The 25,537-nt window shown below is 39.1% G+C and overlaps 1 protein-coding gene across 1 annotated transcript; it reads left to right on the forward strand.

The window, feature by feature from the left end:
- Window positions 1–1,387: 1,387 nt before the first annotated feature.
- SACK1D (scaffolding CK1 anchoring protein D) lies at window positions 1,388–24,993 on the forward strand. The gene is made up of 4 exons (XM_007422366.3): window positions 1,388–1,986; window positions 15,586–15,753; window positions 18,447–18,571; window positions 20,916–24,993. The coding sequence occupies exons 1-4, from the start codon at window positions 1,516–1,518 to the stop codon at window positions 21,916–21,918; spliced, it is 1,767 nt and encodes a 588-aa protein (XP_007422428.2). The 5' UTR covers window positions 1,388–1,515; the 3' UTR covers window positions 21,919–24,993.
- Window positions 24,994–25,537: the final 544 nt, after the last annotated feature.

Below are 25,537 nucleotides of genomic sequence, written 5' to 3' on the forward strand. Positions count from 1 at the left end.
ATGCCTCTATCATTTCACCCTTTACTCGCACTCCAAACTAAAAAGCATCTATTACTATACTGTAATCTTTCCTTTGGGGGAGTTGCTCCTGTACAACAGTAATTTTGACTGCCTTTTTGCACATTTTCAAGCTCTATAATATCCTTCTTAAGGTGTACTCTGAGCTGACATTTTCATATATGTTGCTCCAAAATCCCTTTTCTGATCCATTACTGCTACCAACTCAGATGATCTTAATGCATAGGTGGAGTTTGGATGTTTGGTACTGACATGCATCACTTTATACGTGTTTACAATTAACTGCATTTGCCATTTTGAAACCCATTCACCCACTTTGGAATTCTTCCCAAACTTTTTTGAGTTTACCATCCTGAACAGTTTGGTGTCATCCACATACATGACTACCCTCCTGTTCAGCCCTAACTCCAGATCATGCACATTTTAAATGTCAATAAAAAGCATTGGTTCCAACAGTGATCCTTGGGAGACTCTACTTTGCACATTTCACACTGTCCATTTATCTCTACTTGCTCTTTCCTGTTTTTTAATTAGTTGCCAGAGTTTGCCCTGGTACCTTTGGTAAAGGTGTTTGTCAAGGATTTCTTGGGAGTCCAAGTATACAAGCCAGTGTTTCTCAACCTTGGCATCTTTAAGATATGTGGACTGCAACTCCCAGAATTCCCCAGCCAGCATCCACATATCTTAAAGTTGCAAAGGCTGAGAAACACTGATACAAGCCCTGCTGGTTCCTCTGCAGTAACATTTATTTTCTCTTTAGTAATTCTTCCAATCATTTCCCCAAACAAATGTTCAACTGGTCTATGGTTTCCTTTACTGCCCCTCAATCCCCTTTTAAAAACTGGGTTAATTTCCAGTCCTTAGAACAGATGCTGATGATAAAAAGAAGTTCCGTATTTTTATCAAAAACATTAGCCATTTTGTTCTTTGGGTGAATATCTCCAGAACCCGAGGAGTCATTCATTTTAATTTTGCGGCTTATTGTGTCCTCCTTGGGATTCATTCCGTTGAGGCCAATCTGCTCAGGACCGCCCTAGAAATCGATGGGTGCCGCTCCAACGCGTGCGCTGAGTTTAATTCTGGAGACAAAGAGGAGGCAAGACGTTCAGCAACAGCCTTTGGCACGAAGCAGTTCAGGCTGCCTGCAGCTTGTTTCGTTACCTACCTGATCGCAGAGCGCAGCGGTTACCCCACCGCGCCCAAGCCCCAGGCCTCAACCGTAGGTATCTGCTGAAGGCCAGAGCGCGGAGGGGTGCCTTTTTTTTTCTTTTTAAATCACCAAGCTCCTCCTCTCTTTCTCTCGGGATTGGAACGACCGCTCCAAATGCAGCCAATCAGTGAGCCTTCCCCACCCGAGAGGCGAGGCGAGAGCCATTCCAGCCTATAGTAGAAGCGCGGACGCCAGTTTAGATTCAAATTCTCGATAAAATGCCAACTCCTCCCACGCGCCCGAGTATTCCCCAAGCTCTGCGTCTCCTCAAGGGCTAAGCTGTGTCCATGGCGAATCAGTCCCAGTGCCTGGACGATGTCTCTTTCAGGAGTTTCCGCGGCTGGGATCCCACCCCAGCCCCGGCCTATAACGAGGCGCAGCGCCTGGCGCTGGAGGACCTTATCGCCGGAGGCCGGCCGGCTTTTTACGCTTTCTTGCGCCGGGAGAAGATGCGCTCCTTCCTTTCCGATCCCGAGATCCAGGCCATTCTGCGCGCCGCCGTGCTGCCACTCGGGGCAGACGAAAGCGCCTCCGCTGCAGACCAAGCCCTGAACACCTCGCTGGACTGCTCCTCGCTTACGTACTTCCCGGTGCAGTCCGACGTAGAGCCGCCCGTACTGGAGCTGGGCTGGCCGTCCTTTGTTATGGGCTCTTTCCGAGGACTGACCCGCGTGGAGACGTACTTCCAGCCCAGCTTTGGAGAGACCATCTACCCTTGCAAAGAGGCGGTGCGCAAGCAGATCCGATCAGCCAGAGAAGTGAGTGAGGGAGAATCGGTTCGTTAGCTTGGCGGGAGCTGCGTTTCGTGATGGGCAGGATTCGGCCTGGGTGGAACAGCCGTAGTAAAGTAGGCTAACGTTGCGCGCAGATTAGACTCAACTCCCGTTTTCTGAATCCGTTCCCGCAGCCACAATCAACAGTTCTCGCAACTTTCCTCTCGTATTCTATAACTACCCACAAATTACTGCTCTCTGTTTGGCGTATATCTCCTAAGGGGCCGCCTTAATCTTGTGTGGTTGGAGGTGCGGTGTGTGTGGTCATTGTAAGAAATAATTTACCTCTTCCCTTTTCTCTTGTTAGTCAATAATTTGCGGTTGTTGAAAAAGAGTCAAGCCTCAAAGCTTGGAAATTTAGATGGGAAAGAACTGAAAGATTAAACTTCTACCTTAAGGCACTGATTTGCTGCATCACTTTGTAACGCATTTCCAGGAAGGGGGGGATCCTTAGCGTGATATATAGAAGCAGTGCAGAGATATTGGGCTTTGTATGGAAAGAGAAATTCAAACGTCATAATAAAAGATCGGTTTAATGCAGTAAAGGACAGCTGGTGGACATCTAGGTCAGCTCCCTGAACTTTCTTTGATCCTGCAGCCCCTATGTGTGCTTATAAATTATATATGCCTTGATATGTACATAATCATTCCAATTTTAAAAAGGATATGATAAACAGATGTCAACATTCTATTTTTTTTCTTCCTCCACCCCAGTAGATTGTCTTACATGGCACTTCAGAGACCAGTGCTCTAGATTGTTGCTGAGTTAACTCCCAGCAGCTTCAACTGGATTCAGTGGTACAGGGGGGTGTAGTTCAGCAGCCAGAAGCTCACAGATTCCTCATCTCCTAATTTAAGATGAAATCCTGTGATTCCCAACTTGTAATTGGGACTTGTTTGACTTATTTTAGGGGTAGGGAAGTCATCATGTTGGCTGTCAAATATGGTGATTTTTATGCTTTCATTTACTTTCCTTTGTATCATAATTGTTGTTAATGTAAGCAAGAAAGGAATAGTACCCCAGTTTGAATAGAGCAGAAATCTTCAGGAGTTCTTATATGGATTGGAAGCAAAGGCAATTCTTGAGGAATGGAAGTATGTTGTTAGACACCCAGAGTCAACTGGAGTTGGTCTTTTTCTAAGTTAAATTAAAAAAAAATCATTTTATTTTCACCTTGCTTTTCATGGTACATTCCTATATCTTTTGAAAATTAATTGAAACTACTGTGTGTGAATGTTGCAGAATCATCAGTTGAAGATTTCTGTATTTACTGAATTTTTATACATTATAAATAAATGTGATGCACGTTGATTCCCTTCTGCCATCCTTTATTATAATTTCAGCAAGGACCTTTATTTTTATTTGACGAATTTATATGGCCACCCAACTTGAACAATGACTCTGGGAGGCTTACAACAGAAAACAATCCAAGATAAAAACAATGGTCAGCAATAATCAGTAATAGGTAACCTGGCTCAGATTCATATCTTCTCCTGATGGGAACTTTACATAAAAAAATAACTATGATAAAATGATAACTCCAAATTCAAGGTAAAAGGAGTGATGACATGGTGAATTTAATATTCAAGTGGATGTAAATGGTTGATAAATGCTTGTTATGTTTCTTCATCTGTTTGGATACTAAGACCTACATTTAGTTAGAAATGTAACTGAAGGAATTGAAAAACGTCTAGTTTTGCACATAATCAGTGCAAGCTCTTTGAAATCTTGTGCCAGCTCATTAGACTGAAATGTCATTATTTAAATAATTAAAGAAAAAATATCAAGGTTCAATTGGCATTGTCAAAGGTCAGGGCTAACTTATTTTTTAATTAAATCAGTTTTCATTATAGGGCTAGTGCTTCCCACATAGTCCAAGCACTTTAGATACAATGATGATAATTTTTCTACAGCCCTATAAAGTAGGCCAGTATTTTACCCTAATACAAAAGACAGCATTATTTGTCTAAGGCTATCCAGTGAGTTCCTGCCTGAATTGATCTTATAATTCAGAAGCTGGAAAGGTCTGCTTCACTAGTCCTCCGTATGATGCATTACACCCTTTTTAGCCATTCTCTGTCCTTCATCCGGTTTCCATTGGCAGCTAAATCTCTCAGTTCACCTACTTCCAGCATCCTCCAGCTTAGTTCTTTCTCTAGCACCCTGGTACCCTTCAACTCACCTCAGCCACAGTTAACATGGCCAAAGGCAGGAACTGGAAATGTTATAATCCAAAACATCAGTTGGTTACCAAATTATTCCTGCTTTACATCTGTTATGGATAATTGTTATTTCTCTCTCTCTCTCTTAAAAAAAAGCCTAAACTTAAGAATTCCATAACTGACCATTCCCTATCGATAATTAAACTGAAAAATCATAGCAGTTGGGAAGGGTCTCTTGCAAAGAAGATCAAAGGTATAGTTTACTCATTGAAGTGGAATATGTGATTCTGGTTGAGGCTCTTAAATAAGAGGCAGGATGGCCTCCATCATACCATAATGCTATATTTGGCATGGGAGGGGCCTAGTGAGTTAATTCTGAAATATTGGGTGGTAGTTCTAGCTAAAAATATTGAAGCAGGGGTACCTACAGTCTTTGGAGCCAATAATTAACAATGATGTTCTTGTGATAGGTATGTTTTCATGATTAATGACACTGCAAACAAATGAGGCCATTAGTTGGTGGAATGTTTTGTTTCCTGTCCTGCTTGCTTGTTGTGTTGTGAACCAGAGTGTTATAATCAGTAGGAAGAAGGAAATTTACATTACAGAGCCTCAGTGACACAGAAGGAGGAAGGGCAAATTGATTAAATGAGTACCTATATTCTTTCTTGGCTGTGATGTAAGCAAGGCTGATAACCAATTGTCAAGATAGCTGAGATGGAACAAATTCTTGCACATGACACATGCTGTGCGTTTATTCAAAAACCATTTATTTAATGACCATAACTATAATATTTGACATTGGTGATATTAATAAGCATCTTGCTTTGGATTCTATTACTCTGTCATTCCTCAGTTATTTCACCTAGTAATATTTGCCTACTATCATATAATCCAGTTTATTTCCCATTAGACAAGAAGTTGCTTTGTACCATGCCAGATTATTTATCTTGCCCAGTTTAGCCTGAGTAGACATTGCGTTAAGTCATATAATGTGTTTTGCAGTCACATAATACACTGTTTTATGAACCACAATGACTAGGTTCGCAGAACACAGAAAGTCAAAACTAGTCAATTTAGTAAACCATGACATGTAAATGTATTCTTACAGTGATTCTTCAGAATATTGTATGCTACCTCTTACATGGCCTTTAAAAACAAACAGCAAAATGTAGGTGCCTACATAGAAGCATCGTTTCTACTCAGACATGAGCACAGCCTTGAAATATTCTATAATTTTAACCTTCATTTCAAATTAGCCAGGATATTTAATATATCCATCTATTACCCTAGTTATTGGTTGCTATTGGACATGGTTTTGTCCATTATCTTTGTTAAAGATATGATTACTATAGTAAAGTCGTCTCTTACCAAACTGCATGGGCCAACACTGACATAAGAATAAAGCTGGTGGGTTGAAGGTAGGAAGGGGAAGTAAAATTTTATTTATTATATTTGTGCACCATCCGAGTCCCAGTGACTCTGGGTAGTATATGGTGCCAAGAATAAGGAATTGCACAAATCAGGAAGCATGCTTTGACATGAGTTTTTTTTAAAAAAAAAAACATTTATTACAGAATTGGCAGAAGACTTTGTTCCTGGATTTATAGTACAAATCTATCACAAGTTCATTTGTTATGTTTGATTTCTTGTCTTTCCACTTCATGTATCAGCTATAATTTCTGCTATGCTTACTAATGGGTGGAGATACCAGGATGTGAATACTTCACTCAGCTGTTTTCTAGTATTTCTGGCTGTTGAATAGTATGACACCATTTAAGGCTGATCACCTGCCATTCTGTGATACTAATACAGCTCTTGATTTTGAGATTACTAGTCCTATTCAGAATAATCCATTGTTTACAAATTCATGTGAATATTCTCCATATAGTGAGATGATACTAGCATCCTTCAGACAAATAAGCTATTGCCTATACATTAAAGTTCTAAACTAAAATTCCCATCATTTCTAACCAAGTAATTGTGCTAAGCAGAAAATATGTAATTGCAGTCCAATATGTTCAGAAGGTACAATTTAGCCGACATTGTAAGGGGAGATACTGATGTAAGTAAGATAACATGAAATAGTCTAGGCTTGCTCTGAAAAATTCTTGACTAATTTGATTAATTCTATCAAAAGATAGCACTGATTATAATTTGATTTTACATTTTCCAGCTTGATACCCTCTAGAAGTTTATGTATTCTAGCTCCTATCAACCCCTATCCACAGTCTTTAAGGGGGAGTGATGGATTGTATCCTGAAATATCTAGTGGATATCAGTTTGGAAAAGGCTGCATGCTCTTATAAGTGTATCCATTGTACAGTAGAACAATTATTTTAATATGCTATCCAAATCTAATGAGGCTTGTTCTCTACTGTATTTTTAATATCAAGATTGGGAGAGAGGAAAGAAACAGAAAACCAGGGGCACGGAATGGAATGCAGTATCCTGTGGACAGGGCCTGGTTGACTGGCTAGAGCTTTAAAAAAATTATACTGTACTTTGTGGTACAAAGTGAATTTCTGATCACCAGGAACTAGGGTTAAAGAAAGAAGACCCACCACCATCCACAGCTAGCCATGATGATGACAAAATATTCATTCTGACATCACAGTGCAAACTATGCCCTTTCATAACTATATTGTGACATTGAATGCAACTACTTAAGAGGTAGAGTTTATTCATGATGCATATTTCTTTACTTTCCCTTGTGCCATCTCTCTCAGATTCTGTTTATGAATTTCTAAAGCTGCTTGGTCGTTCTTGTTAACAAGGTAGTGAAATCCAGAAAGTGTTTATATGATCAGGGGGAGGGGGAATTGCAGAGCCATATCTTAAATTCTTGTGGGTCATATGACAAGTACTACTAACTTCAAAGGTCTTTCCAATAGTACCAAAAACTGCAGAACATTTTAAGCTTAGCATAGTCAAGTATGTTGTATAAAACAGCCAAAGTGTATACATGAGGGGGAAGCCATTTTGGGAAGTCCAAATATTGCTATTTTTATTTTCTGATGATAGTTACATGTAGCACTAAATCATGGTGGAGTGATTTGTGGGCAAGCCTTTTTCACCCTAAATAAAGTCTTGGGTTTGTGCTTTCCTTCCTTTCCTTTTTCTCTAGGGCAAAAAAAAAAAAAAAAAGGATCTAACTAGGATTCTGTTCCTGTACCCTGTTTCATTCAGAATACAGGTAGTCCCTGGGTTAAGAACTCCTGGGTTACAGACAACACATAGTTAAGAATGGAGCCTACTGTAGCAAAATTTGAATTAAATACACAGTGGTTTGGGTTCATTATACAATAATACTGTTCTGGCTTACATACAAATTCAACTTAAGGACAGACCTTGGGAATGGAACTTGTTCTTAAACTGGGGACCACCTGAGCTCTGTGTTTGTGTAGGGCTTGGAACAATGTGTCAATCCAGCCACTGAGGCTTCTTTAACCAGCTGTAGTTATAAACAATAGTGGCTTAGTGTTATGTATGAACCACAGCTGTGGTTCCTGATTTGTTTTTTGTGTGTGGACAATACATGGTAGATTTAGATAACTTGTTTGACCAGCCTGAAGCTAGCTACAGTCTAAGATTAATAGTTGGTTTACTCAACAAAGGACTGGATATAGATACAAGTTCAAGAGTGGAACTACCATCGGCTGCCTCCTCTGCATGGATGACATCAAGCTGCATACTAAGGGTGAATGAGACATTGACTCGCTGATCCACTTGACATGGATCTACAGTAAGGACACTGGGATGTCATTCGGACTGGAGAAGTGTGGCCAGATGTTAGTAAAGAGAAGGAAGATAGTTAACACTGATGGGGTGGAAGTACCAGCGGGCCACATAGCAAACATACAGACCAGCTACAAGTACCTTGGTATCCCACAGTCACATGGGAACCACGATTAGGAGGCAAGGAAGACAGCAACATCCAAGTACCACCAAAGGATAAGACAGGTCCTGAAGAGCCAGCTCAATGGGAAGAACAACATCCATGTCATCAACACATCTGCTGTGCCATTCATCAGATACCCTGCCAGTATAGTGAGCTGGCCAAAGCAAGACATGGAGGCTGCCAATGTGAAAATCCAGAAGCTCCTCACAATGGATGGAGGATTCAACCCCAAGTCCAACACCCAGAGACTGTACACCATTTGGAAAGAGGGCAGGTGGGGTCTGTTGAGCGTCAAAGCCACTGTCCTGGATGAAACCCAGAGCATCCAGGAGTACATCAGTAAGATGGCACCCAAAGATGAGCTGCTGAGAGAATGCCTGAGGGAGCAGCACACATGGGTGGAAATTCAAGCAGAGGAAGTGCGATGGCAAGACAAGCCCCTGCATGTGATGTACCAGCAACAGATATGGTTGAGGTGGCTGACATTGGGAAATCCTACCAGTGGCTGGAAAGGGCCGGACTAAAAGAGAGCACTGAGGCACTGATCATGGCAGCACAAGAACAGGCACTAAGCACCAGATCCATAGAATCAGGGATCTACTACACTAGATAGGTACAGAAAGTGCAAAGAGGCCTCAGAGACAGTCCAACACATAGTGGCAGTGTGTAAGATGCAAGCAGGAACAGCATACACTGAATGGCACAACCAAGTACAGTGGGGCAAAAAAGTATTTAGTCAGCCACCAATTGTGCAAGTTCTCCCACTTAAAAAGATGACAGAGGCCTGTAATTTTCATCATAGGTATACCTCAACTATGAGAGACAAAATGGGGGGAAAAATCCAGAAAATCACAGTGTCTGATTTTTAAAGAATTTATTTGCAAATCTTGCTGGAAAATAAGTATTTGGTCAATATCAAAAGTTCATCTCAATACTTTGTTATATATCCTTTGTTGGGAATGACAGAGGTCAAACGTTTTCTGTAAGTCTTCACAAGGTTTTCACACACTGTTGCTGGTATTTTGGCCCATTCCTCCATGCAGATCTCCTCTAGAGCAGTGATGTTTTGGGGCTGTCGCTGGGCAACACGGACTTTTAACTCCCTCCAAAGGTTTTCCATGGGGTTGAGATCTGGAGACTGGCTAGGCCACTCCAGGACCTTGAAATGCTTCTTACGAAGCCACTCCTTCGTTGCCCGCGCGGTGTGTTTGGGATCATTGTCATGCTGAAAGACCCAGCCACGTTTCATCTTCAATGCCCTTGCTGATGGAAGGAGGTGTTCACTCAAAATCTCACAATACATGGCCCCATTCATTCTTTCCTTTACACGGATCAGTCGTTCTGGTCTCTTTGCAGAAAAACAGCTCCAAAGCATGATGTTTCCATCCCCATGCTTCACAGTAGGTATGGTGTTCTTTGGATGCAACTCAGCATTCTCTCTCCTCCAAACACGACGAGTTGAGTTTAGACCAAAATGTTCATCTGACCATATGACATTCTCCCAATCCTCTTCTGGATCATCCAAATGCTCTCTAGCAAACTTCAGATGGGCCCAGACATGTACTGGCTTAACAAGTGGGAGACATCTGGCACTGCAGGATTTGAGTCCCTGGCGGCATAGTGTGTTACTGATGGTAGCCTTTGTTACTTTGGTCCCAGCTCTCTGCAGGTCACTCACTAGGTCCCCCTGTGTGGTTCTGGGATTTTTGCTCACCGTTCTTGTGATCATTTTGACCCCACAGGGTGAGATCTTGCATGGAACCCCAGATCGAGGGAGATTATCAGTGGTCTTATATGTCTTCCATTTTCTAATTATTGCTCCCACAGTTGATTTCTTCACACCAAGCTGCTTGCCTATTGCAGATTCAGTCTTCCCAGCCTGTTGCAGGTCTACAATTTTGTTTCTGGTGTCCTTCGACAGCTCTTTGGTCTTGGCCATAGTGGAGTTTGGAGTGTGACTGTTTGAGGTTGTGGACAGGTGTCTTTTATACTGATAACAAGGTCAAACAGGTGCCATTACTACAGGTAACGAGTGGAGGACAGAGGAGCCTCTTAAAGAAGTAGTTACAGGTCTGTGAGAGCCAGACATCTTGCTTGTTTGTAGATGACCAAATACTTATTTTCCACCATGATTTGCAAATAAATTCTTTAAAAATCAGACAATGTGATTTTCTGGATTTTTTCCCCCATTTTGTCTCTCATAGTTGAGGTATACCTATGATGAAAATTACAGGCCTCTCTCATCTTTTTAAGTGGGAGAATTTGCACAATTGGTGGCTGACTAAATACTTTTTTGCCCCACTGTAGCTGTCATTGTGTACACGAACATCTGTGCAGTGTATGGGCTAGACCCTCCCAAGTCCAGATGGGGATTCCACAGAATATTGTGGAGAATAGCAGGGCTAAGATCCTGTGGGACTTCCAGATTCAGACAGACAAGCAGGTACCAGCCAATCAACTAGACATTGTGGTAGTAGACTAGGACCAGAAGACAGTGGTGGTGATAGATGTAGCAGTGCCAAGTGACAGCAACATCAGAAAGAAGGAGCATGAGAAGCTTGAGAAATACCAAGACCTGAGTGGGAACTGGAGAGGATGTGGAAAGTAAAGGCCAAGTGGTCGTAGTGGTGGTAGGAGCACTTGGGGCTGTGACTCCTAAGGTGGGAGAGTGGCTTCAACAGATCCCAGGATCAACATCAGAGGTCTCTGTCCAGAAGAGTGCAGTGCTAAGAACAGCTAAGATACTGCACAGAATCCCCAAACTCCCAGGTCTCTGGTAGAGGATACACATACACAGACACGCAGTGGAATGCAGTTACTCATCTGCCTAACAGAGTGTTGGAATGTTGCCTGTTGAAGAGTAGCTCCATGTACTGGAGGGCAAACAGCTGTATAAAACAGATGTGGAATTCTCTTCAAGTACAGTTTGGACTTTTTCAAGAAATCAGAAGCTGCATGGACAGGTTTATTAAAGGAGAATGTGGGAGTGAATTGGTACAATTAGTTGCCCTTGATAAAAAGTAAAGGGTAGTGGCAGTTGTCCAGAATAACTTAATCAACAGTATTAGCTGTGTTTATTACCATCAGAAGAAATTTTAGAGATCTTCAGTGCAAAGATGTTCATTGATCTTTCCACACTTAGGGATCTATAGTCACTGCTGCATTTATTTTCTAATACAGCATGTTGCTTTTATGTGGATATGTGTGATGGATGTTAGTTATTTCTGCATACTATTTTCTAAGATCTGGCTGTTTCAATAAATTTCAATGTGTACCACACACGTTTCACATTTCCATGGGATATCACACACCCAAATGTTGGGGTGTGTATAGTGCAGTGTGTATATTCACTTGGCTGACAGAATACTAGATCAATGCACCTGTAATTCTTGTATAGCCACTTTCTGATTGTATACCTTCTTTTCTTTTAGTCAACTTATTTACCTTTTCTGATTCCAGTAGTCCATAAGACTTTTGATTAAATCAAGAATGTTAAATTGTTACCAAAAGCTGAGGACAGAGAAAAGTTTGAAATAGCCTTATTGAAACCACTGGTTCCCAGAACTTAATAATGTTCAGTGGAAAAAAAACTCTGTGCTCTTCATGTAGATTCAGTCAAGATCTTCAGTAGAAAGATCTTTAGTAGCAGAATTAGGAATGTCAGAATACGTAGTAAATGACTATATAGACCAGCGTTCAAATGTTTTTAAAGGAACTGTATATATTGTACTGTTAAGGTCATTGTATTAATGTTGTAAAACATAACTGTTTATAACTATACTGTATGTTAAGGTGATAGTATTAATGTTGTAAAGGTAGTTCATCAGATAGACTGCAAGGCAAGATCAGGTCTCACAAATGTGGAATATATCACTTGTCTATACAAGACAATTAGTGTGGTCTAGAGGAAATACTTGGTTTACGCAATATGATAGGCTAAAAAGTAGCTTTTGGGTATATGTGGCTCAATATTGGAAGTGAGCAAAGTTTACATGGTTTACCATGTTGTGCAAACAAGCAAATGGTTTAATTCAGTAAGGCGTGCTTCAGTTACCCTTGGTTAACATGTCTGCAAACAGCCTTTGAGTTTCACAGGAAACTGTTGAGTATCAAACTGCGTCAGAGGCAATTCATTGAGATCAAGACAGTGTATTTCACAGAAAGGAACTAAACTCTGAATTGCTGTGCAGATGACACCAATAAATGGCCACTAGATCAGATGATGGGATGTTTAGACAGGTTACTTGGATAGTATTGTCATCTAGAAGATATTTTTTAGGTTTCCGTCTGCCAAACATCTGGTTGAAAAAATCCTGGTGACGGAAGATAAAGTGTTAGAGCCAGATGTAACTTTTCTTGGAGAACATACAAGTCTACTCTGCATAAGGATGAGAATTTTGTAAATAGCTTTATTCTACTATATCACTTTTAAAAAGTCATAGTGCTGTCTTGATCTAGGACAACATATATAAATGTACCATGATTATTAATATACAGAATGTATTTGATAAGCCAAGAGACTTGAAAAGCATTTTTTTCCCTCAACAACTCTGTTTCTTTACCCTGTCCTCATGTGGGAATGGCAGAATCTCAGGCACATTAGTGTTTCCTTCCAGCACCCAGGAATACTTGAAATTCCTATGAGATTCCAATACAGTGCTAGTGCCAAGTTCTAACAATTTGTTGTCTCTGTATGTTTATAAAGTGTTCCAAAAATATGAGGTCACATGTAACGTGTAGATTTGTTTTTAGCAGTTTTAAATCCTAAAATCCAGCGCTGACAGTCTCAACAACACCTGCAGCAAGCTGGTACTTGGCCCAATTTCTGCCTTGAAGGAAGGGAGTGGAGAAAATGTTGAAAGATAGCTGACTCTGCTACAGTAACTTCTAGTGGCCATGATGAAAGGAATTATATAAGGCCCATACGTGAGGTTAATTGTACAAATGTGTAATATTCTCAACAGAAGTGAAAAGGGAAATCTATTCAGAATCTTTGCATATTTCCTGGATTGATCTTAGTTCAACTGAGATTTTCACTCCAGAATTTCATTGTCAGCATGGCCATTGCTCTAGATTCTGGAAGTTTAAGTTTGTATATCTTGAGTGGGTGCAGATTGGGGAAGGTTGCTCTAAATTGTAAGAATAAATCTTCATTGAAGACTAGAGGGCAATCCCTAAGAAACTAGTGGCTTCCCCACCCTCAATGCTATCCAGGTAGTTCCTTGATCAGCTAATTAGTGGGCTGCATAGGACTAGCTGTCTTCAAAGAAAGAATGGAAGCCATGATTGCCAGTGGTTCCTCCCACCAAATAAGTTGTAGTAATAGGTAAGAAGCTTGGTGTAGCTTTTCCCATTTCCTCAATCTTGCAAAATAAGAATTAATAATTAAGAATATGAATCTCTTCAACTATTGCATTTGAAATTGGCCTCTTGACACCGAGGCAGTGTCTTCAATGCATAGACAAAAATCACCCTATGTATTATTCCACCATTTTTATTCAGTAAAATATATAATACAGGAGTTAAAAAGTTGGATAGAATGGGTGATTATATACAAGCCTGATTTATCCACATATACACTGGGGCAAAAACGTATTTAGTCAGCCACCAATTGTGCAAGTTCTCCCACTTAAAAAGATGACAGAGGCCTGTAATTTTCATCATAGGTATACCTCAACTATGAGAGACAAAATGGGGGGAAAAATCCAGAAAATCACAGTGTCTGATTTTTAAAGAATTTATTTGCAAATCTTGCTGGAAAATAAGTATTTGGTCAATATCAAAAGTTCATCTCAATACTTTGTTATATATCCTTTGTTGGGAATGACAGAGGTCAAACGTTTTCTGTAAGTCTTCACAAGGTTTTCACACACTGTTGCTGGTATTTTGGCCCATTCCTCCATGCAGATCTCCTCTAGAGCAGTGATGTTTTGGGGCTGTCGCTGGGCAACACGGACTTTCAACTCCCTCCAAAGGTTTTCCATGGGGTTGAGATCTGGAGACTGGCTAGGCCACTCCAGGACCTTGAAATGCTTCTTACGAAGCCACTCCTTCGTTGCCCGCGCGGTGTGTTTGGGATCATTGTCATGCTGAAAGACCCAGCCACGTTTCATCTTCAATGCCCTTGCTGATGGAAGGAGGTGTTCACTCAAAATCTCACAATACATGGCCCCATTCATTCTTTCCTTTACACGGATCAGTCGTTCTGGTCTCTTTGCAGAAAAACAGCTCCAAAGCATGATGTTTCCATCCCCATGCTTCACAGTAGGTATGGTGTTCTTTGGATGCAACTCAGCATTCTCTCTCCTCCAAACACAACGAGTTGAGTTTAGACCAAAATGTTCATCTGACCATATGACATTCTCCCAATCCTCTTCTGGATCATCCAAATGCTCTCTAGCAAACTTCAGATGGGCCCAGACATGTACTGGCTTAAGCAGGGGGAGACATCTGGCACTGCAGGATTTGAGTCCCTGGCGGCATAGTGTGTTACTGATGGTAGCCTTTGTTACTTTGGTCCCAGCTCTCTGCAGGTCACTCACTAGGTCCCCCCGTGTGGTTCTGGGATTTTTGCTCACCGTTCTTGTGATCATTTTGACCCCACAGGGTGAGATCTTGCATGGAACCCCAGATCGAGGGAGATTATCAGTGGTCTTGTATGTCTTCCATTTTCTAATTATTGCTCCCACAGTTGATTTCTTCACACCAAGCTGCTTGCCTATTGCAGATTCAATCTTCCCAGCCTGGTGCAGGTCTGCAATTTTGTTTCTGGTGTCCTTCGACAGCTCTTTGGTCTTGGCCATAGTGGAGTTTGGAGTGTGACTGTTTGAGGTTGTGGACAGGTGTCTTTTATACTGATAACAAGGTCAAACAGGTGCCATTACTACAGGTAACGAGTGGAGGACAGAGGAGTCTCTTAAAGAAGTAGTTACAGGTCTGTGAGAGCCAGATATCTTGCTTGTTTGTAGGTGACCAAATACTTATTTTCCACCATGATTTGCAAATAAATTCTTTAAAAATCAGACAATGTGATTTTCTGGATTTTCCCCCCCCATTTTGTCTCTCATAGTTGAGGTATACCTATGATGAAAATTACAGGCCTCTCTCATCTTTTTAAGTGGGAGAACTTGCACAATTGGTGGCTGACTAAATACTTTTTTGCCCCACTCTATGATGTTCTTGAGTTCCATGTCAGCCTGGAAGAATGTAAGTTTCACACTGAAACGATAAGGTTTCTCTCATTAAAGTTAACATTTTTTTTGATTGATTAGGCCAGTAGCATTAAGAGAACAGAAATGTTCCATTACACATTTCATTAGGAAAGAAGAAAGGTTATAAAAGGAATGCCTAAACATTTGAGCTATGAATAGTCATACTAGCTAGAAATTATGGAAATGGCATTTAGAGTATCTTCGTGGTACAAATGGAAAAGTTGTGCTGCAACATGGAAAAATATTTCATCTTATGCTAAAGCCTCTGATAAAATGTTTGTTGGACTTCATCTGATTTTTATCTTCAAGGTTATTGCTGTGGTTATGGATACCTTCACAGATATGGACATCTTCAGTGACCTTCAAGAAGCATGTAGGAAGAGGTTGGTTCCTGTGTATATACTTCTGGATCAGAATTTTCTCTGCCATTTCTTGGAAATGTGCAAAAACTTGGAATTCTACCCCGAACAGGAAAACGTACGTTATGGGACATTTTTATGTTTACATACACACAAGCTGATCATAGATTATTTGAACATAGTTGAAGAGAGGAGAAACTCCTCATCCTGATGTATAGAAGCTTCTACAGTTTTATCTAATTTTAGACAATCGCTATAGTTTGGGGAATGCAGCATTTCCCCCTCCCTTGACTAATATGTGTGGTGCCAAGTTCTTGCAGTTGTCATTATAAAATTATTTTCTGAGATAAGTCTGTTTCTCTAATACTCTGATTTCACTGAAGTAATCAACTATCTTCAGTATTAATGTTATCAATATCTAAGTTGTCTGATTTCAAAAATGGTGTTATCACCTTCAAGAGGAGGTAATGAACTGTCTGCCCTTAAAATGACCAGGCTCTAGAACATCTACTCTGATAAAATAGTTTTACAAGCTATGTTAGAATCTGTACCACAGAGAATGTCATTAGTGTGTCCATGGCTGTAGAAAATAAATCAGTAATTAGATTATCAATAGGAGCATATACTACAATCCTCAGATGTTTGCAGAGTCAATTTGGTTTGTATTCATCAGATAGTTTAAGGAGGATTAAGGTTCTCTATCTGCTATTTATTGGTTGGTTGGTTGGTTGGTTGGTGGTTGGTTGATTTACATTTTACAACATATGTATACTGTCCCAGTCACCAGCCTAAATTCTTTTATCCTGGTGTATAACTTCTGCCAGGTTCATTGTCCCATTTCAATTCTCTTGTATGCAGATGGTGCAGCCATTTTATCTGTAACCCAAGCGGCCCTTCACAGATGCATAGCTACTTTAGTGTCCTATTCTTCTAGGGAATTCTTTGAAATCAATTGCTCAAAAACTTAAGGTTCTAGTTTTCTTTAGAGTGTACTTTAAGTCCCCATTAAATGGGAAATTAACAAAAGGCTAATTGATCAGATTAAGGACTTCAAATACCTAGGCACCTACTTCTAACCCTCCACCCACCTCAGAACTAATTGAGTGAGCTGTGTATTAGAGCTCAAGAAGTTTCTAACAGAATGTTAAAATATACTAGTCATCAAAGCAATAATTATGCTCCTGTAGCAATAAAATTGCATAAAACAAAGATTCTGGGCTTGTTATATGGTGCATCCTTTATAAGGATGCCCCTACTTTAGAAGCTGTTCAATCTAAGTTTCTGAAAGCCATAGTTTGTGTTCCTCACTCAACTTGAAATACACTTTTTCAGCTAGAATTTGGCTACATTTCTTTTGAGGCGTCCCTGAGACATTGCCATCTCAGATTTTGGTTGAGTCACCTCATCCTATTGGTTCGGTTTTCCTTATTCCTGAAGAGGCAAATTGATTCTGATCTGGCATATTGTGGCCTCTCACTCCTGGCAGTATTGTCACTCAGCCTAGATAAAGCCTTAATCAAACTTAAACAGAGGATTTGAGATTTAGATTTACAAAATGACAGGAGTCAAATTATCCATCCCTATTGTGGCACAATTACAAGTTCTCCATAGTCAATTCCTAGCTACCTCTGTAACATCCTGCATATGTCACACGGGATTTTTTTTTTTTAAACTTGGCTTGAATTGGCATACTACTTATTGCAACTATAGATATAAGATATAAGTATATTTACTAGTCTTCCATACAGCAATTGCATGTATGCTCAGATGTAGAAGTTGAGTCAGTAATCCATGTATTGTTATACTTCTCATTTACTACCTATGGCATCTGGCACTCATAAACCTGATTTTCAGAAATCAGTTGACTCTCTGATCAAGAACTTGCAATTATTCTTTTGGAAGACTTGGACAACCACTAAAAAGATTGCCAAGTTTTTAGGAATATATGGGTTGCAGAAGCTCGTTGATATCCTACAATTGTTTCAGGTTTGGGGGTTTTCCCCCCTGTATTTTTAATTTTGTATTTGTGTTTTGTTGGTCTGGGACCATAAATAAATGCTTTGATTTGGTTTTTGCCATTCTTATTTTTTATACCACTAGTATCCCCTGCAGCAGATAAAAATGTATGGGATTTTCTTGACATTTCTGCATATTCTGGCTTCTGTGCCTATTGGTAAATGAGAATACTGTTTTGCTGTTTGATATTGCACAGAAGGTATAATAGAGAAATCTGCTGTTGGAGACAAGGATAGCATTGTCTTCAAGTATGCTATAATTATATATTTTTGTTTCTGCACTGTCAATCCCATTTTATCACTTTGCCATACCAAAGGAATTGAATGGATGGGGCACAGTTCCATCCTCTTAACTGACAGCAGAAAGAAATCTCTAATCTCATGGAAGGAAAACTATCACTAACTTAAATTTGAACAGATTTAATTCTAGAACAAAGAAATGTATGGAACTCATTAGCACACAGAATAAGCGAGTTGCCCATACAATAACTCCTTGTTTCCATAGTTCATGTGAAAGGAGACTTAATGGTGCCCCAGTCATTTACATTCCACTATATAATATCCCTGCATACCCCATTATAGCTTTCTTTTATATGTGAGTGGTAATACTGGTTGAATACTACAATCAAAGGGCTAATCCTATAGGTTCTGTTTTGTAGTTACTCCTGCTCCATACATTATGTAATTTGACACTAATTCTGTAGCATTTAATTCTATGCCAAACATCAGTGAATGCTTTTGGTTAAACACGTTGCCTTGGTAATTTTGTCTAAAATTTGTGCCATTTTGAAAACAGCTGATGCGAGTCCGAACTATTACTGGAAACACATATTATACAAGATCAGGAGCCAAGATAATTGGGAGTGTCCATGAGAAGTTCATGCTTGTTGATGGTGTAAGAGTGATGACAGGCTCTTACAGGTAAGTATCTGTTACAAATTATGGGAAAACTAGCTTGGTCTCTTGGAAATGGGCCATGGCTTTAATAGGTAGACCAGCTTTCTCCAGCCCAGTGACCCCCTTGACTTGACTTAATTTTCCATAACCCTCCAGTTATATTCAGTTCTTATAATCTAGTACTTCAGAAGGGCATCCATGTGGGGAAAGCTGAATTCCATCTTGGTAGATCTGAGAATGGATGTATGTTGTTAATTTCTAGAATTTCTAAAATTTCACAGAATTTGGTGTGAAAAGTATTTAAGCAAGGCTATGTTTTTCTAAAACATTGTTTTATATTCCTTTTTATGTTAGAATGGAAGTATGGTTTCTTTTTGGGTTTTAGTTTTGATATTTAAACTGGTCTGCTATCAAATTTCTGGTTGGGCATTTCTTCTATTTAGTTGAATCATAGATCAAATGCAATAGATGAATCTTTCCCTGTAAGGCAATGTTTCTTAAACTTTTTTCTCCCAGGATCCTTTTCCACTTTTAAAAATTATGGAGGACTCTAAAACAGCTTTTATTTGTATGAGTTATATTTATTGATATTTACCATATTAAAAATTAAAATGGATGCATTCGCTACCGCTTCTCATGTTTGTTTGATGGGATTTTAATATTGTATTATTTTTCAACAAAGGCTGGCAAGCAATTTTGATTTTACAGACCCCTGAGAAAGGGTCTTGGGGGATCCCCAGGGGTCCTAGGACCACACTTTAAGAAGCAGTACTGTAAGGTGATCCAACAAGCTTCAGCTTTTAAGGGGATAAGATTTCTTTTAAAATGTGGAATGTGGAGAGAATGTGAGTCAGAGGTTATGTTTACATATATTTAAACTGGAATATTTATTGTAAAAAATGATGTTGAGAAGGAGAAAAATGCACTTATATACAGGTTTTCTCCTTTCAGTCCTCCAGTAATAACAAAGGTTATGAATGAGTTTCATCAAGTTAATAATACCACTAACTTGGAGTAGGTCTAACAAGGTCTGTCAGGTCTGACATAAGCTTGTATTTATGCCTAGCCTGTGGGCTAGAGTTTATTCCTTACTATGCTACTTTCAGCCACAGAGGGTTCCAGTCCCGTTGGAGTTCTTGTTAACACTGTTAGTGCAGTGCTGGCTGACATTCTAAATACACCCATATAAATTTCATAGGGCTTTTATTACAAAGGCCCAGAGTAGCTTTGCATTCATTCATAGATAATCTTGTTTACATTGCAAACACTTTAAATCTTTTAACTGTAGAGCAGGTATAGTTTGGTTGTTCATTTGTTGAACTAAGATTAGGAAGGCAGAGATTCAAATTCATTCATGGTATGACTTTGAGCAAGTGACATTCTCTCAGCTTAATCTACTGCAGACAAAAATATCTAACACATCTCTACCCATTCTTCCCTAATCTCTTGTTCAAAATACAGTCATGTAAAAAAGAAAGTACAGCCTCTTTGAGTTCTATGGTTTTCCATATCAGGACATAATAAAAGTCAAATCGTTATTCTCTTCTAGTATAGGCTTGTCCGAATAGCAGTCTAAGAGTTATTTGAGCAACAGTGACTAGAATTTTTGGTTTTCCCTGTTACATAGTTAACCTATTATTTTTCTCTAGAGAACTCTAAGTATATTGAGATGTAAGTCCAAGATAGTACCAATATTTTGTCTTTTATTGCAACTGGGTAATGGGATGGGAAGCTCCTAAATATAGCCAGTCTTTTTTTTTTTTTTTACCAGTTATATATAGGTTGGTGAATATTGAATGAAAAACTAAAAATTTATTTGCCAGTTATTCAAAAATCATAGTAGGGTAATTCTATTGTTTGGTATAAATAAGTTTCTACAGGCTGAAATGTAAGCAAAACTAGATGGAGGAGTGGGGAAAAAAGGGTGTCCTGGAATTTTGTATAGACATTTAGACTGAATTGTGATAGTTGCAGAATAGATTTTACAATGAATAGAGAATTACTAAAATAATGAAAAAGTTATGGCCATTTTCTCATAATAATTTAATTATAAGAGCCAGTAAATAAATACATCCTGCTAATTTGCATAAGGAAAATATACATTAAAGATTACTTAAAAGCATTGCTTTTATTTCCTAATTCCTGATTTCAATAGTTATAAACATAGAAGAGTCTGGAATAATGAGTGTAGATTGGAGTTCTCTGGGTTCGGATCCATGATCGCCGTATGTTCCTGGGTGAATTGTTATTGCAACCTCAACCTATCTGATAAATGGGGATGATTGTCTACTTTAAAGGGAAGAGTTTTTTAATTTATTTTTTAACATATAAATGAATAGTATAATATTTTCTTTTTCCATTTTTCTAGCTTCACTTGGACTGATGGGAAGCTGAACAGCAGTAACTTATTGCTACTCTCAGGCCAAATAGTGGAACATTTTGATTTGGAGTTCCGAATTCTTTATGCACAATCTAAGCCTCTTAACTCAAAGCTGCCTCAAGACTGCAGGACTAGTGTTTGCCATGAGCATCTAGTCAACAAACTAACACCTTGCAAAGATTTCACTGTGAGTAACCTTCTGAGAGCTGAGTTTGCTAGGCTCTCAAGCACCCCCAAGAAGCTTGAAAGAGAAATAGAACAGGTTAAAGAGCTCCAAGGGGGGCGAATGAGTGCTAAACGGCCACACCTTAGTGTTGAAGAGGAATGGCACATTGGTCCTGAGATCCTAACGAAACCTAAGGAAACAATCAGCCAATGCACTCAGACTGAAACTTTAGATGAGAAGCGTGCAACAACACTCTTAAATTGTGCCACACAAACTACTATTCCCATGGTGTCAGCCACCACCCAGACCACTTCTCGATCTAGAATGGTGGGCACTCAGACAACAGTTGTATTCAAGACTTCCATGACACAGACTGACAAAAGAGATAATGTGGAAGTAGCTCTGGCTCAGAGAATACCTGATCAGAGGATTCCTGATCAAAGAATGTCCTCTAAAGAAGGGTCTCCTATTTCTAGAAAGTCTACCTCAACTTCTTCTAGTGCACGGTCACTTTCTTCATTGTCCTCCCAGTGTTCTCGGGCAAGTTCTGCTGGTTCACTAACGTCCCTTAGGTCTATTGACTATACTGTCAATCATCGGGGAGATTATTTCCGCAAACTAAACAAGGAGAGGGAATTTCACTACTCTGTTATCCGATCCAAGCTTAACCACATGGTTTCCATGCTCTCTAGGAGGGGAAATGCGGCTGAAAATTACAGATGTTGCCATCCAATGAGGTGCAATTTAAAACCTAGGCAACAGATTAGTACAAGTCTAATAAATCTTAGAGACTTTGCACTGTATACTTCAAATGACTGCTTCTGAGAAATGCAGAAGGGGAGAGCTTGTATATACATAGTTGTTGGCAAGGGGATGCTTTTCTTATAACTGCCCACTTACTTTCTTTTGTGGTATTACAAGACTTGCTCAACCTTGATTGAGGCATGGAGAAAACCTTGTATGCAGAGGCAATAGGTGGATCTAGCTTAAGAGTACAAAAGAAGGCACTCTTATTTATTTTATTCCATAGGGATTGTTTTGGGTACAGCAGTTGGAGGTACGCCAGGCTTTGTACTTGGGCCTGTTCATTTTGTGGTACCTTATGAATATTTGCGGGGGGGAGAGGGGGACTAAATATTTTTGTCAATGCAGTTTTAAACTTTCAAAAGTGCCTACTAGCTTTTTTAACCAAGGGTATGATCTAATCACAGCTAAACCACTGTTCAAGCCTTGTAATATTTCTCCCAGTAAGTATGGCCTTATCTTTAATAAACAAATGGCAAATTTCTCACCTGTCTTTTGCTAATCTTACTATTACAGTTAGACGTATTGTGTTAATGAATTTACATTTTGAAAATAAAAGCTTGCCAAAAATAAACTTGTTTCCAAAAGTATGCTAAGGCATTGTAGAATCCAAATCTGGTCTCTTATGATTGTATCTCTCTGATAATGTTTACAGTTTCATTCTGAAAATTGTTTGTAGCCCTTAGATCATTAATTTACTGAGTTACAAAATTGCATGTTCAGTTTTGGTGTGATATATTGTGCAAACCATGACTAATGGGTTAACATAATGAACCATCCAGTTGTGGATATCAGTAACTCATGATTTACACAAACTATGCCATTGTAGGATTTGTGAACTTGGCTATTCTTTCTCAAGAGCCTTTTTGAGGTAGATCCTTCATCTTTGGTGATGAAGGATCGCGAGAGAAAATGTTTAATGTATAGTTAGCATGCTTAATGACAACGTTTTAAAGTTTATATTGGAGTAAGATGATTATTTAGTTCATTTTATAAAGGAACCATTACCATACCGCAGGAAAAACTGATTTCACATTAATAGAAAACTGGAGGCTAATTGCTAATAGGTCTGTGCAAGCATTAGAAGGGATGCTTAACAAAGTGAGTACAAGCAAAATACCCTTGAAGCAGCTGTGTTATCTAGAAGATTCAGCATAGCTACTTCAAAGGCTTTCCTATGTTGTCTATGCTTGTGTGTGCATGCATAGCTGCTTCAGTTAGCAGGCAATCCTAATGGATATGTCTGTGCTTGTGTACCCAGACAATTTGGGAAAGCCTTTAAAACGGATACCTTATGGCTGCCAGGATGTTTTGCTCCTAGCAGTGCACTTGGCAAAGAATCTTTTGAATGCTCAGCACAGCCCTACTTGCTAAACATGTTAAATAACTGGATCTTGGGTGGTGGTGACAGTTCAGATAAGTTTAATTTTTGGAAATAGGAGAGCCAATTCCCTCTGCTTTTACATGGAAATATCCTTTCTTACTGTAAAGGCCAGATCTTTTTAATGGAAAAAACAAATATTTAGCCATTTGGATCATTCTAACTTGCAGGGGGACAATCTAATGGAAGAATCGCCATTCAGTTAATCTAATGTGGCAATTGTTATAATGCTTGCTGTTCTCTCCTTAGATTTGTTTTGAGGTGGCATAAACACTCGTTAATATATTGAAGGGTGTTATTACATACCTAAAGAAGTTTAAACTTCCTGTAAATATGGTAAACTAGCAGGAGAACATCTATGAACTCTACAGAAATCTGGGGCCAAAGATGGAAGTTCTACAAAATACATAATCTGAAACACTAAACTGTCAGCTTTCATAACTCAGCAGACTGGCTATGTCAGAAAGTTGCATTATGTTGTCTCATGGTTAATCACAGTTGGATATCCAGACTACTGTTTCAAGTTAGTTAAAGAAGATCCAAATCAGTTGAAAGGGTGTTGTTTCACATGTTATCTAAACCCAGATAGGGATTATATTCTGCTCTCTGTACAGGAAATGGGCTAGAGTAGCCACCATAGTCTAGCCACAGGTCCTGTCTTTTTCTACCCACACCCCACCCATATAAGGGATGAAGGGTGGGGGGAATATTTGTAAGAGAAGGCTGATCTTCCTCCCAGCTTCTCTATTATGCCTCCAGTGCAATTGGGCCACTTTATTATTTTTTTCAAGGCAATAGTTTATTAACAAACCACAGAAGTCTCAGACTGGGTTGAGTATGGCATACTGTAAGTGGCCAACAAAGCATAGATAGGAACAGTTTGCAGTGGCATTTGGTATCAAACCCATGGTTAGTGCTAGACTATTGAGCATGTCATGATCACTATATGTTACACAAGCTTTACTAATAGGAGCCTCACAGAAGTAAACAAGCAGCTTAATGGTGCAATATCCCACTTCAAAAGTTTTTGGACGAAAAAGGCTACATATAACATGTGCATAAGTTTAATGTTCAAGATGAAAATCAGACTGCCTGTCTTTGGTAGCTGAAATTCTGGCTGTGGGTGTGGGACACTGTTGGGTTCTATGTGACATATATTTTTAATTTGCTTAATCCATCTAATAATTCTCAAATTGCAAACAATTGTTACAAGATCACCCTTTTTTCATTTATTTTGTCATATCAAATCTTTTATGTCATATGCATGTATGTGTATACATGAATAATATTCATTTTCTTTTTGAAAATTAGCTGGCAGATTTAGTGCCAGAAAGAAAAAAAAGTAACAAAAATAAATTAGGTAATTATACTAGGAAGAGCACATAATTTGAATACCAATGTTTATTCTTTAGCATAATACCTAAATAAAATGGGTTTCACTAATATGAAAAAAGGAACTGACCTATATGATTTGCACCAAGTTTGTGCTTGATTCACAAGTGCAGTTACCAGCCCGCAAGGAGAACCTGAAGGTAATTGTTCTCTTTTTCTAATGATATTCTGCAGCTTGTATTTAAAGACTTGCTATCTCTGATAATAGAGGCAATATTGAGCATGGCTAGGAGCTGATTGTGGTCTACTTAAAAGAAGCTGTTTAGAGTTGCAGATTTTATTTGTATCCTACCTTTCAAGAAAGGAACCCCCCTAAAGTGGCTTACAAGCAGTAGAAGCAATTATGGATAATAAAATAAAGAATTGAAAAGCAAACTGAAAATCCTTTATTCAGTGTACCTGGGGAGGGGGAGAAAAAAATATATTTAAAAGTTATGCCATTATTTGGTTGTAACAATTTTGCTAGCCCATTTAAGTTTGTATTAAGTTTGTCAGATGTGTGACTTTTTAAAAAGAATAACAGATTCAGGAATCTTAACTAAACAGGAACAGGAATACTTAAACTGTCTCCTCCCTATTTTTGTGTGCCTGTTATATGGGAGAAACATGAGATATAAGATGAAAAAGGTTTCCTTGGTAATCTAGTCTAGCCACTGATCATAGTAGTGATGGGAGCTGTGCAGGCCTCCATGCTGAATATGTCTACTTTTACCTCTGGTAATTCAAAATGCCAACATAATGTCTGTGACTAATAGCTTTCTATTAAGGAAAGGCACTTTCCCTATCCTAATATTACAGTGTAATTGGTCTTAACATGTAGTCTTAAGGAACAAATTATTTGTTCCCTCTTATGCACAACAACGTGCT

This window comes from Python bivittatus, unplaced genomic scaffold (genome assembly GCF_059951505.1).
Source record: "Python bivittatus isolate LINGU-HERP-01145 unplaced genomic scaffold, Pbiv_v1 ctg000700_np1212, whole genome shotgun sequence".
NCBI classification, from domain to species: domain Eukaryota; kingdom Metazoa; phylum Chordata; class Lepidosauria; order Squamata; family Pythonidae; genus Python; species Python bivittatus.

Coding starts and splice junctions, on each gene's coding strand:
- SACK1D (XM_007422366.3), top strand. CDS start 1,516: ATGGCGAATCAGTCCCAGTGCCTGGACGATGTCTCTTTCAGGAGTTTC. Junction 15,754..18,446: donor TCTACCCCGAACAGGAAAAC/GTACGTTATGGG, acceptor TTTTGAAAACAG/CTGATGCGAGTCCGAACTAT. Junction 18,572..20,915: donor GTGATGACAGGCTCTTACAG/GTAAGTATCTGT, acceptor CCATTTTTCTAG/CTTCACTTGGACTGATGGGA.